The 13442-nt window shown below is 43.1% G+C and overlaps 1 protein-coding gene across 1 annotated transcript in view; it reads right to left on the minus strand.

Annotated features, from left to right (window-relative positions):
- Positions 1-13442, minus strand: part of nbeaa (neurobeachin a) — an 831637-nt gene that overhangs the window by 491455 nt on the left and 326740 nt on the right. Inside the window, exon 31 of the mRNA XM_048597909.1 lies at positions 7431-7585. Within this exon, the coding sequence (XP_048453866.1) occupies positions 7431-7585 (155 nt within the window). The remainder of the gene's footprint in view (positions 1-7430; positions 7586-13442) is intronic.

Consider the following 13442-nt stretch of genomic DNA (forward strand, 5'->3'; position numbering starts at 1 on the left):
CGGACGCCAACTCTCCGACACCTCCTCCTACCGCCCCCTTGATCATGACCCCACCCCTGAGCACCAAACCATCATCTCGCAAACCATCCACAACCTCATCACCTCCGGTGACCTCCCACCCACGGCCTCCAACCTCATCGTTCCCCAACCTCGCACTGCCCGCTTCTATCTCCTTCCCAAAATCCACAAACCTGAATGCCCCGGTCGACCCATTGTCTCCGCCTGCTCCTGCCCCACCGAACTGATCTCCAACTATCTCGACTCCATTTTCTCCCCCTTGGTCCAGGAACTCCCTACCTATGTCCGTGACACCACCCACGCCCTCCACCTCCTCCAGAACTTCCAATTCCCCGGTCCCCAACACCTCATCTTTACCATGGACGTCCAGTCCCTCTACACCTGCATTCCCCATGCAGATGGCCTTAAGGCCCTCCGCTTCTTCTTGTCCCGCAGGCCCGACCAGTCCCCCTCCACTGACACCCTCATCCGCTTAGCCGAACTCGTCCTCACACTCAACAACTTCTCTTTCAATTCCTCCCACTTCCTACAGACAAAGGGGGTAGCCATGGGTACCCGCATGGGCCCAAGCTACGCCTGCCTCTTTGTAGGTTACGTGGAACAATCCCTCTTCCGTACCTACACCGGCCCTAAACCCCACCTCTTCCTCCGTTACATTGATGACTGTATCGGTGCCGCCTCGTGCTCCCACGAGGAGCTCGAACAGTTCATACACTTCACTAACACCTTCCACCCCAACCTTAAATTTACCTGGACCATCTCTAACACCTCTCTCCCCTTCCTGGACCTCTCTGTCTCCATATCGGGCAACCACCTCGAAACCGATATTCATTTCAAGCCCACCGACTCCCACAGCTACCTAGAATACTCCTCCTCCCACCCACCTTCCTGCAAAAATGCTATCCCCTATTCCCAATTCCTTCGCCTCCGCCGCATCTGCTCCCAGGATGAGGCATTCCACTCCCGTACATCTCAGTTGTCCTCGTTTTTCAAGGACCGTAACTTCCCCTCCTCGGTGGTCGAGAACGCCCTCAACCGTGTCTCCCACATCTCCCGCACCTCATCCCTCACACCCCGTCCACGCAATAAAAACCAAAAAAGAATCCCCCTCGTCCTCACGTACCACCCCACCAACCTCCGGATCCAACGCATCATCCTCCGACACTTCCGCCATCTGCAATCCGACCCCACCACCAAAGACATCTTTCCCTCCCCACCTTTATCTGCTTTCCGGAGGGACAACTCTCTCCGTGACTCCCTTGTCCGCTCCACACTCCCCTCCAGCTCCACCACACCCGGCACTTTTCCCTGCAACCACAGGAAGTGCTACACCTGCCCCCATACCTCCTCCCTCACCCCCATCCCAGGCCCCAAGAAGACTTTCCACATCAAGCAGATGTTCACCTGCACATCTGCCAATGTGGTATACTGCATCCGCTGTACCCGGTGTGGCTTCCTCTACATCGGGGAAACCAAGCGGAGACTCGGGGACCGCTTTGCAGAACACCTACGCTCGGTTCGCAATAAACAACTGCACCTCCCAGTCGCGAACCATTTCAACTCCCCCTCCCATTCCTCAGACGACATGTCCATCCTGGGCCTCCTGCAGTGCCACAACGATGCCACCCGAAGGTTGCAGGAACAGCAACTCATATTCCGCTTGGGAACCCTGCAGCCCAATGGTATCAATGTGGATTTCACAAGTTTCAAAATCTCCCCTCCCCCCACCGCATCCCAAAACCAGTCCAACTCGTCCCTGCCTCCCTAACCTGTTCTTCCTCCCACCTATCCCCTCCTCCCACCTCAAGCCGCACCTCCATCTCCTACCGACCAACCTCATCTCGCCCCCTTGACCTGTCCGTCCTCCCTGGACTGACCTATCCCCTTCCTAACTCCCTACCTACACTCACCTTTCCTGGCCCCATCCCCGCCTCTTCGACCTGTTTGTTTCCTCTCCACCTATCCTCTCCTCTATCCCTCTTCTATCCGCCTCCCACTCTCTCCCTATTTATTTCAAAACCCCCTTCCCCTCCCCCTTTTCTGATGAAGGGTCTAGGCCCGAAACGTCAGCCTCTCTGCTCCTATGATGCTGCTTGGCCTGCTGTGTTCATCCAGCCCTGCACCTTGTTGTCTCGGATTCTCCAGCATCTGCAGTTCCTACTATCTCTGGAGTAAGAATACTTGCTTTGAACAGTGCATTGCCATCCCAGGTCGACGTTACATTTTCCTTTATCTTAAAAGGCAGCTTGCCTCTTCCTAAATCTATAAATACAATGACTCAGTTGCAGGTCATGTACACTCAAATGCATTAGAGGCTAAATGTTTTAAACTCAGTTGTAATATTCTTGCCTTTGTCTCAAAACTTTGTATCTCAAACTCCACACCAGAACTTGAGTACATGGATCTACATTGATTGCTTACATCTTTCGATGAGACATTGAAATGAGGGATTATTAAACTGAGAGGCTCCTAACTCATATTATTTCTGCTGTTAGATAAATGTAAAAGGACTCTTGGAGACGAAACTGTTTGAAGAGGAATGGAGACATTCTCTCAGCACGCTGACCAATACTTATTCCTTAACTGGCACACTTAATAAATGGATCTGCGGGTCATTTATCTTATTGCTATTTGTGTTAGCTATATGCTAATGATAAATGACATGAGCCACATATCAGGAGTAATTCATTAACTGTGAAAGTGTGGGATGTCCTAAGGATATTTAAGGCATCATACAAATTTAAGTCAGTCGAATTGGTTTAAATTTGAACTTAAATGTTGACAAGTCAGTCAATTGGTTACTTTACGAGCAAAGACTATTAAAGCCTAGTTTTGAATTCTTTTTTGAGATATTCTTGTTGTATCACTTTATTTCTGGAAATAACTGTAATATGATAATTGGTTAAAGATATTAGAAACAATCTTAACATTACAATTACAGAAAATAATACACTACGAAGCAGTATCATAGCAATGAATGTAGGTTAATTTCTCTGTCTTCAGAATGGATGATCATAGACTAGATTTTCAACCATGCAGAAATAAAGAAGATACCAGTCTTCCAAGCCTGTCTCAAAAAACAGCATTTTCACAGCTGCAATTTTCAAATCTTTGGGGAGGGCTGAATATAAAAGGCATACACTTTATCCTCAGCAAGAGTTCAAAGGCAGCTTTAGGATCTTTCTGATATGAAGGCAGGGTGTTTAACAGTTTATGCGAACAGTAGGTTTCTCTGGCGCTTATGTCCAACACCATCTGTACTCCTCAAGCGCTCCCACCCTCCCACATCCCAAACAACATCCACCTAATCACCCCAGTACCCTTCATCTACCCTCCCATAGCCAATCATAACCTCCACACCAGGCCCCATTACCTCTCAACACTGCCCCTCCCCCTCCTATGGAGATTCATACTCTCAATGCCAAGTTATGCATCACCTCCCATGGCCATGGATCCTTGAACACTCCATGCCCATTCCAGCACTATTTAGAAAATTAGGATTAGGCCATATAGTCTGCCTCACCATTTAATATGATCATGGCTGATCCACACTCCCATGCCCTCCCCAAACCTCTCAACAGCTTGTAGAAATCTGTTTATTTCTGAAACATATTCAGTGACCACCTCCACAGTCTTCTGTTGTAGCAAATTCCACAGGTTCACCAACCTCTGAGTTAAAATAATTCTCCTCATCTCAGTCCCAAATGACTGTGTACCTTGAGATAATGACCCCTTGTTCCAGAACCTCCGGCAAAGCAAACCATCATGATTGCATCCAGTCTCTTCAGCCATTTCTGTGCTATATGTTCTGTGCAGAATCACTGGACTGAAACAGGATGTGTTAAGCTTAAAAAAGGTAAACATTTGAAACCTCTATTGTGTGTAAATTACCATAGGATGATGATGTTAGGCTGGGAGCCAGGCATTCATGAGCGTGCAACACAGGAAAAACAGGGGACAGATGAAGAAGCATCGTTTAGAATGGAGGGTATGATGAGCAATGGGAAGTGGGTGGATGGGCACAGCATAGCTAGAGGGCAAGATGTTCTAAACCTACCTTTCAAAAGACTGTCTCACTCAAACTATGGCTCATGACATCTCTGAGATATAGTGAAATAAATGTTCTTTGAAAGCTGGTCTGACTCAATGGAAATTGCTGAGGCCTCGGGCATGACTATCCCTACAGTGGAGCAGGTCAGGTCAGAAAGTGCAGAATCAAAACCAGCCTGTACCCTTAAGCAGCACTGTGAAAATCGTAAACCCAAGGAACTGGGTGCAGAATTTCCATTGTGTCTTGGCTACAATTTTCATTCCTCCACGGAGTATCACCAATGCTATGAATATCCATCCTTACAACTTCCTTTGCGGCAAGAGAGAGGAAAATCAATGGGCAATCTTCACTATTCTTGAGAACCGCCAAATAATATGAAAGCATATTTGTTTGCACAAGAATAAACCTCAGGACATCCTGACAGTTTCAATTTAAACAATAATGAAATTGCAACACGCAAGACTATTTAGAAAATTGCACAGATTGCAATTTGTTATTGGGAAAATCAGATTGTGCTTATTTCCTATGATTGATTAAAATTAGCATTTTATACAACAAATTAGGTTAAACATGGGCAAGGAAACTTCCTGCTGATCACCACATACCATCCTCCCTCACCTGAAGAATCAGTACTCCTCCATGTGGAACAACACTTGGAGGAAGCACCGAGAATGGTAAGGGCACAAAATGTACTCTGGGTGGGGGATTTCAATGCCCGCCACCAAGAGTGGCTTGGTAGCAGTACTAATGATCGAGCTGGTTAGGTCCTAAAGGACATAGCTGCTAGACTGGGTGTGTGGCAGGTGGTGAGGGAACAAACAAGAGGCAAAAACATACTTGACCTCATCCTTACCAATCTGCCAGCTGCAGTTGCATCTGTCCATGACAGTATTAGTAGGAGTGACCATCGCACAGTCCTTGTGGAGACGAAGCTTCATCTTCACATTGAGAACAACCTCCATCATGTTGTGTGGTACTATCACTGAGCTAAAAGGGCCAGACTTCACACAGATCTAGCAACTCATGACTGGGCATCCATGCAGCACTGTGGGCCATCAACATCAGCAGAATTATACTCCAGCACAATCTGTAACCTCATGACCTTGCATATCTCTCACTAAACCATTACCATCAAGACAGGGGATCATCTCTGGTTTCATGAAGAGTGCAAGAGGGTATGCCAGAAGCAGCACTAGGTATATCTGAAGACGAGGTGTCAAGCTGGTGAAGCCACCAAACAGGACTACTTGCACGCTAAGCAGCATAAGCAGCAAGTGATAGATAGAGCTAAGCGATCCCACAACCAACAGATCAGATCTAAGCTCTGCAGCTCTGCTGCATCCAGTTGCGAATGGCAGTGGACAATTAAACAACTCACTGGAGGAAGAGGCTCCACAAATATACCCATCATCAATGATGGAAGAGACTAGCACATCACCACAAAAGATAAGGCTGAAGCTTTTGCAACAATCTTCAGCTAGAAGTGTCAAGTGGATGATCCATCTCAGCCTCGTCCAGTGGTCCCCAGCATTACAGATACCAGTCTTCAGCCAATTTGATTCACTCCATGTGATATCAAGAAATGGTTAGCGACACTGGATACTACAAAGGCTACGGGCCCTGACAACTTTCTGACAATAGTAGTAAAGACTTGTGCTCTAGAACTTGCCACTCCCCAGCCAAGCTGTTCTAGTACAGTTACAACATTGGTATCTACCCGACAATGTGGAAAATTGCCCAATTATGTCCTATACATAAAATGCAGGACAAATCCAACCCAACCAACTACTGTCCCATCAGTCTACTTTCCATCATCAGTAAAGTGACAGAAGGTGTCATCAACAGTGGTATCAAGCAGCACCTGCTTGGAAATAACCTGCTTAGAGACGCCCAGTTTGGGTTCCACCAGGACTATTCAGCTCCTGACCTCATTACAGCCTTGGTTCAAATATGGACAAAAGAGCTGAATTCCAGAGGTGAGGTGAGAGTGACAGCCCCTGACATCAAGGCTGCATTTGGTCGGGTGTGGCATCAAGGAGCCCTAGCAAAATTGGAATCAATGGGTATCGGGGGCAAACTTTCTAGTGGTTGAAGTCATATCTGACATGTGGTTGTTGGAGGTCAATCATCTCAGCTCCAGGACATCTCTGCAGGAGTTCCTCAGGGTAGTGTCCTCGGCACAACTATCTTCAGCTGCTTCATCAATGACCTTCCGTTCATCATAAGGTCAGATGTGGAGATGTTTGCCGATGATTGCATAATGTTCAGCACCATTCACGACTCTTCAGATACTGAAGCAGTCCATGCAAAAAGATCTGGACAATATCCAGGTTTGGGCTGACAAGTGACAAGTAACACTTGCGCCACACAATTGCCAGGCAATGACCATCACGAATAAGACAACCTAACCACCACCCCTTGGCATTCAATGGTGTTACCATCACTTAAAACCCCCACTATCAACATCCTGGAGGATATCATTGATCAGAAACTCAACTGGACTCATCACATAAACACGGTGGCTACAAGAGCAGGTCAGAAACTAGGAATATTGCAGCAATCAACTCATCTCCTAACTCCTCAAAGCCTGTCCACCAACTACTAGGCATGAGTCAGGAGGGTGATGGAATGCTCCCCACTTGCCTGGATGAGTGCAGCCCCAACAACACTCAAGAAGCTTGACACCATCTAGGACAAAGCAGCCCACTTGATTGGTGCTACATCTACAAGCATCCCCTCCCTCCACCACCGACGCTCAGTAGAAGCAGCATGTACTGTCTACAAGGTGCACTGCAAGAAATTCACCAAAGATCCTCAGACAGCACCTTCCAAACCCATGACCACTTACATCTGGAAGCACATGGGTAGCAGATATATGGGAACACCACCATCTTCAAGTTCCCCTCCAAGTCACTCACCATCTTGACTTGGAAATATATCATCATTCCTTCACTGTCACTTGGTCAAAATCCTGGAATTCCCTCCCTAATGGCATTGTGGGACAGCCCACAGCAGGAGGACTGCAGTGATTCAAGAAGGCAGCTCACCACCCTCTCATGGGCAACTAGTCTCGGGCAATAAATGCTGGCCAGCCAGCAATGCCCAAGTCCCACAAATGAATAAAATAAAGTTATCTGCACAACATCTGGAGAAGAGTGGAACAGCAAGAAGAACACATCTATGCTTGTAACCATTGCCATATCAATATATGTTATACGTAGAAAATATATTTTGCTGAATTTCATACTGAAACATCTTCGTAACATTTCACAGTAAAGAGGTAAACATTAATATACGTTTATTTCAATATTTCTCTCAATAAGCACTTCAGCCTATATAACCAGACTTTTGGTGACTGTACCTGTAGTATTTATCATACTTTTTGGTGTGGCTGTTGCAGGAGAGATTACGTTGGTTGTATTGCCAGTGACGAGACTACTCGTAGTACCGATACCACCAACTGTATTAACGGCCAAACTGCCTGGAGGTGGTTTCTTCACAGGTACAACAACACTCCTAAGAATATAGAAAAATACAGTAAATGTAACATCCTCTCAAGGGTATACTAATGTATAGATTTATATTGTACATGAAAAGTACCTTTATTAAAATACTAAAATCTATCGACTGTCTGTGTGTGTTTCCTCCGGGTGTTCTGGTTTCCTCCCACAGTCCAAAGATGTGCAGGCTAGGTGGATTGGCTTTGCTAAATTGCCCATAGTGTTCAGGGATGTGTAGATTAGGTGGGTTATAGAGGGATGGGTTTGGGTGGGTGCTCTGAGGGTCGGTGTGGCCTTGTTGGGCCGAAGGACCTGTTTCCACACTGTAGGGATTCTATGATTCTATGATCTATTTGCTTTCAAGTATGTGTGACATATTCCTTTTACAGTGGCGAATAATTTAATGTCTTTAGTGGGAAGCTAGGTAAGCATAAAGGGAAAAGAACAGAAAGTTATGCTAAATGGTTAATGAAATATGATGGGAAGAATCAAATCTGGAGCATAAATGGTAGCAGAGATCAGTTGAACCAAATGTAATTCTTGTCACTCTTTCTTCCGCCTGACATCAATGAACAATGGAGAACATAGTGCAAATGAGGGCACATAAAAGGAGTGATGCTGGTCCAAATCAAAATGAAACAAAAGCATCTCCGAAAGTATATATATTTGGCTTGTTTTGCACAATTTGTGCTTTTGTTTGAATCACTAATTCTCACTGCATTTTCATTAAAAAAAAAGGAACTGTGGATGCTAGAAGTCAGAAACAAAATCAAAAATTGCCGGAAAAACTCAGCAGGTCTGGCAGAATCTGTGGAGAGAAAGCAGAGTTAACATTTTGGGTCCAGTCAGCATTGTCAATGGTACATTTTAGACCTCCCTAAATAAAAACAGATGATTTTCTGATCAGATCCTTTTAATCAGAATAAGTAGCTTCAGTGAGAGACTGACTTATTTATTTCTATGTGCAGAGGTCCGCATTTTCATAAAAACCAAAGAACTGGAGATGCTGGAAGTCAGAAACAAAGTCAGAAATTGCTGAAAAAAACTCAGCAAGTCGCAGCACCTGTGGAGACAGAGTTAATGTTTTGGGTCCAGTGACCCTTCTTCAGAATATGTTCAGCTCTGAAGAAGGGTTAATGGACCCAAAACATTGACTCTGCTTTCTCGCCATAGATGCTGCTGTGTTTTTCCAGCCATTACTGAGTTTGTGTCTGCATTTTCATATTCTGTATTAATGTGAGCTGAAAGGCTTTTAGAAATATACTCAAACTACAACATACTGTGATGGTATAATAATCAAAGATTGGATTGGAAAATTAATAGTGGGGCCAAGGGACCAAAATTGGGAAGATAATGGATAATCAAAGAATAGAGTCAAGATCAAATAGGACTGTATCAATATGAGAAATTATTAACAGAACATGACTGGAAGAGAGATTAGAATTTACATAAGACTAAAAAAAACTAAAGGTTCTGTATCTGAATGCATATATCATTTAAAAAAAAAACAAAACTGATGTTCTGAGAATGCAAATAGAAATAACTATGTACAATCTGGTTGTCATTAATTACATGATTTGGGACTGAATTTTGAAGAGTATAAGACATTAACGAAGGCTAGGAACATTACTGGGAGGTGATGGCATTGTGGTAAAGTCAGTTGACTAATAATTTAGAAGCCTAGGCTAATGTTCTGGGGACAGGGTCAATTCTCACCATGGCAGATGGTGCAGTATAAATTTAATTAATAAATCTGTAATTAAAAGCTAGTGTATGACAATTATCGATTGGTGTAAATGCCCAACTGGTTCACCAACATCCTTTAGGGAAGGAAATCTACCATCCTTATCTGCTCTCGGCTGCATGTGACTCAAGAACCACTGCAATGTGGTTGGCTCTTAACTGTCCTCTGCAATGGACCAGCAGGCAGCAAATACGGGCGTTGCCAGCAACATCCGCATACTAGAAAAGAATTCTTAAAAACTAGGAAAAGGTGGAGATGTGGCACTGTTAGTTAATGATGGTATTAGGACAATAAACAGGGATGACCCAAGTTCAGAAAATCAGGACAGAGAAGCATTGTGGGGAGAGATGAGATGAAGAAGGTAAGAAGTGAATTGTGGGAGTGGTGTACAGGCTCTTTCCAGCTGAACAGAGCATAAGGGAGTAATGGGAGATTTTGATCTACATATAGACTGGAAAAATCAGTTGGGTAAAGATAGCCTAAGGGAGGCGTTCATAAAATATTATTGGTATAGCTTCTAGAACAGCATTTTATAGAAATGACTACAGAGTGGAACATACTAAACTTGGTATTATGTAACAAAACCAGATTAATTAATGTTATAATGAAGGCACCCTTAGGCAGCAGTAGTCATGACATGATTGCCATTGTATTCAATTTGAGGGAGAGTGAATCCAAGACTCCTCTTTTTAAAATTTAAATATTCTTCCATGAAAAAATAGTTAGCTGAAGTATATAGGCAAATTAGGTTAAATGATAGTTCAAAAGAAGTACAGTGGCAGACAGTTAAGTGGATATTTCAGAATACATGGCATGGATACATTCCAAAGACTAAGAAATTTCCAAAAGACAAATTCCAGAAATTCGCACCCTCTGGGTGAATAGGTTTTACCTCATGTCCCCTTTAATCCTTCTTCCAAACACCTTAAATCTGTACCCTTCTGTAAGTGACTTCTCCAATAGAAGAAATAGATCTTCCCTGTCCACTCTATCCAAGTCTGTCATTATTTCCTACACTTCAATTAGGAACCCCTCAACCTCTCCTGTTCTAAGGAACATAATCCTATCCTATCCAATCTTTCCTCATGGTTGCAAATTTCAGGTCCTGGCAACATTCTTGTCAATCTCCTCTTTTCTCTCTCTAAAGCAATTAAGTAATTCCAGTAATAAGATTACCGGGACTGTATGCAAAACTCCAGCAGTGGCCTAACACACATCTTATATAGTTCCAGAATTACTTCCCTACTTTTTTTAAATTAAGTACCTCAGTGAATGAAGAAAAACATTCCATATGGCTTCTTCACTACTTTATCAACCTGTCCTGCCACTTTCAGGAATTTGAGAACATACACTAGTGGGTCATTTACTTCCTCTAGCCCTTGCAATGCTGCTTCATTTTATTGCATCTTCCCTTGCTTTCCTTGCATAAACTCTCACTTCTCCAGACTGAATTCCACTTGCACATTCTACTGCCTCAAATAAACCACTAATATCATCCCAGAATAAGCTATCCCTTTGACTATCAAATACACCACAAATTTGTGTTGCCAGTAAATTTCTCAATCACGCCTCCTACGTTTAAGTTTAAATTATGAACACACGCCACAAACAACAAAGGCTCCAATACTTGAGCCCTGTGGAACACCACTGGAAAGTGCTTTTGTGAAAAACATCCGTTGACTATTTCACTTTGTTTCCTGAGCCAATTTTGGATCCAACTTGCTACATTCCTCTGTTTCTTCTGGGCTTTAATTTTTCTGAACAGTCTACCATGTGGGAGCTTGTCAAATATTTCACTAATATTTCTGGACATAAAATCTACTGCAATACCCTCAATCCTTCTAGTTACTTCCTCAAAAATTCATATTAAGATCCAACATTCCCTGAATATACCATGCTGACTATCCCTGATTAATATCACTTTCATCATCTTTTAGTACTGGTACTGCCCACCATCGAGGTCAGACTGACTAGTCTGTGATTACTTGGCCCCATCTCTTGCAGCCTTTTTTGAAAGCAGTACAATGTTCACAAACATCTAATCCCCTCATACCTCACTTGTATCTAGGAGGATTAGTGTACAATCTTCAGATCATCTGTCATTTCCACCTTGGCTTCTTTTAACAGCTTAAGGTACAAATCATTTGGCCCTGGTAATATACCCCCTTCAAGGTGAGTCCTCCAGTACTCCCCTTCTTATTATAGTCATTTGATGTAGTGTTTGATATTCTTCTTTTAACGAGAATGTCTATTTCATCCTTCACCTTTTTGAAGACAGAGACATTTATTAGGATCTTTCACACATCTTCTGATCTGTGCACACTTTACCATGTGCATCCACCTATCTTTTTTCTTACTCATTCTGTTGCTCTTAACGTACTGAAAACATCTTTATCGGCTAATATTTTACATTGATAACGAATATACTTCTGATGCTAGAAATCTGAAATAAAAACCAAAGTTCTAGAGAAACTCAGCAAGTCTGGCAGCATTTGTGGGAAGAGAAATGGAGGAAATATTTTGAGTCCAGTATGACTCTTCAAAACTGAAAGCTGCTGAAAATTATTGTTTTTATGCTAGTGACAAAGGAGGAGGAATATGACCAAGAGGAACAGATGGTGAGAGTGCCTAGAGTGAAAGACAAAGCAAGTAATAAGGTGGCAAAGGAGCAATAGGAAATGTCACAGAGGTATAAATGTTAGGTATGAAAAGAGAAGGAGGGGCCTCTCTGCTGACAGCAAAGCCTTTCCTAATTTCCTTATCACTTCAGTCCTGTATTTTCAATACTCCTCCAAGCTTCCTAAAGTATTATATTTTTTAGACTGTCATAAGCTCCATTTTTCAGCTTTATCTCTTCCTGTAAACTTCTGAAAAACCTGGAGCTTCTGAATTTGGCAGTACCACTTGTTTCCTCCATGAGGACACAGGGCTTGTAGATTCTATAGAATCTCATATTTGAATGCCTCCTGTGGATTTTCTACATACTTTCCTGCAAGTGGCTATACCTAGTTCACTTATGCCAGATCTTTCTCAGCTTTGCAAAATTTGCCTTCCTCAATTTAGAACTTTTACTCTGTGTTCTTTGTCCCCCTCTATAATGATGCTAATCTAACCGCATTATGATTACTATGTCAAAAATAGTCTCCATCTGCTACTTCATGCACCTGCCCAGGTTCATTTCCTGAAACTAAATCTAGAACTGCGCTCTCTGTCATTGGGCTTGTCTTTTATTGGCTAAAATGTTTTCTTGAATGCAATTTGCATTCTGTGCCCTCTGTGCCTTTTGCACCGTTTGCATCCCAAAAGTTATTTGGGTAGTTGAAGTTCCCAACTATTACTGTCCTGTTATTTTTGCACTCAGAAATTTGTCTATGCATTTGCTCCTCTAACTTGCTCCCATTATTTGTAGGTCTACTGTCCAAGCCGAACAGTGTGGTTGCCACTTTTTTGTTTCTGAGTTCAACCCATTCGGCCTCATATGATACTTCATTTACTATATAATCCCACCTCTCAACTCTAATTGACCCTTTAATCAATAAGGCTACACCCCCACCCTTTGTTTTTCATCCTGCCTGTAAACTTTATATCCAGGGACCCAAGTTCCAATTCTTGTGTCTCTTTAAGCTATGATTCCGTTATATGTTTATGATACAACGCCGCCACATGTTCATCTGTGCACTGAGCTCAATGGTTTTATTTGCTATACTCCTTTCACTTACAAAATACTGCCAAATTCCTCAGCTTCCTCTGTCTTTCACTTTCACTTACAGAGAGCCTCTCAATCCTTGTTCTTAATTTTGCCTCAGGTTCCCACTTCTCCATCAATTTACCTTTCACAACAGTATTCACAAATCTCTCTTCAAGTTTGTTTATCCCAGTACTATTCAAGTGCAGACTGCCTGGCTCATACAAGTTATCACCTTTTCTAAATATGATCCCAATGTCCCAGAAATTTGATGTCTGCTCTCCTACAACTTTCCAGCTATATGTTCAATTCCTTTTATGCCCGCTGTAATTGGGACTGGGGGCAATCCTGAGATTACTGCTCTGGATGTTCTGCCTTTCAATCTCCAAACTAAATCCCTCAAATCTTTTAGGACCATATAACCATTTCTACCTAAGTCACTGG

Source organism: Rhincodon typus, chromosome 6 (assembly GCF_021869965.1).
Source record: "Rhincodon typus isolate 14 chromosome 6, sRhiTyp1.1, whole genome shotgun sequence".
NCBI classification, from domain to species: Eukaryota; Metazoa; Chordata; class Chondrichthyes; order Orectolobiformes; family Rhincodontidae; genus Rhincodon; species Rhincodon typus.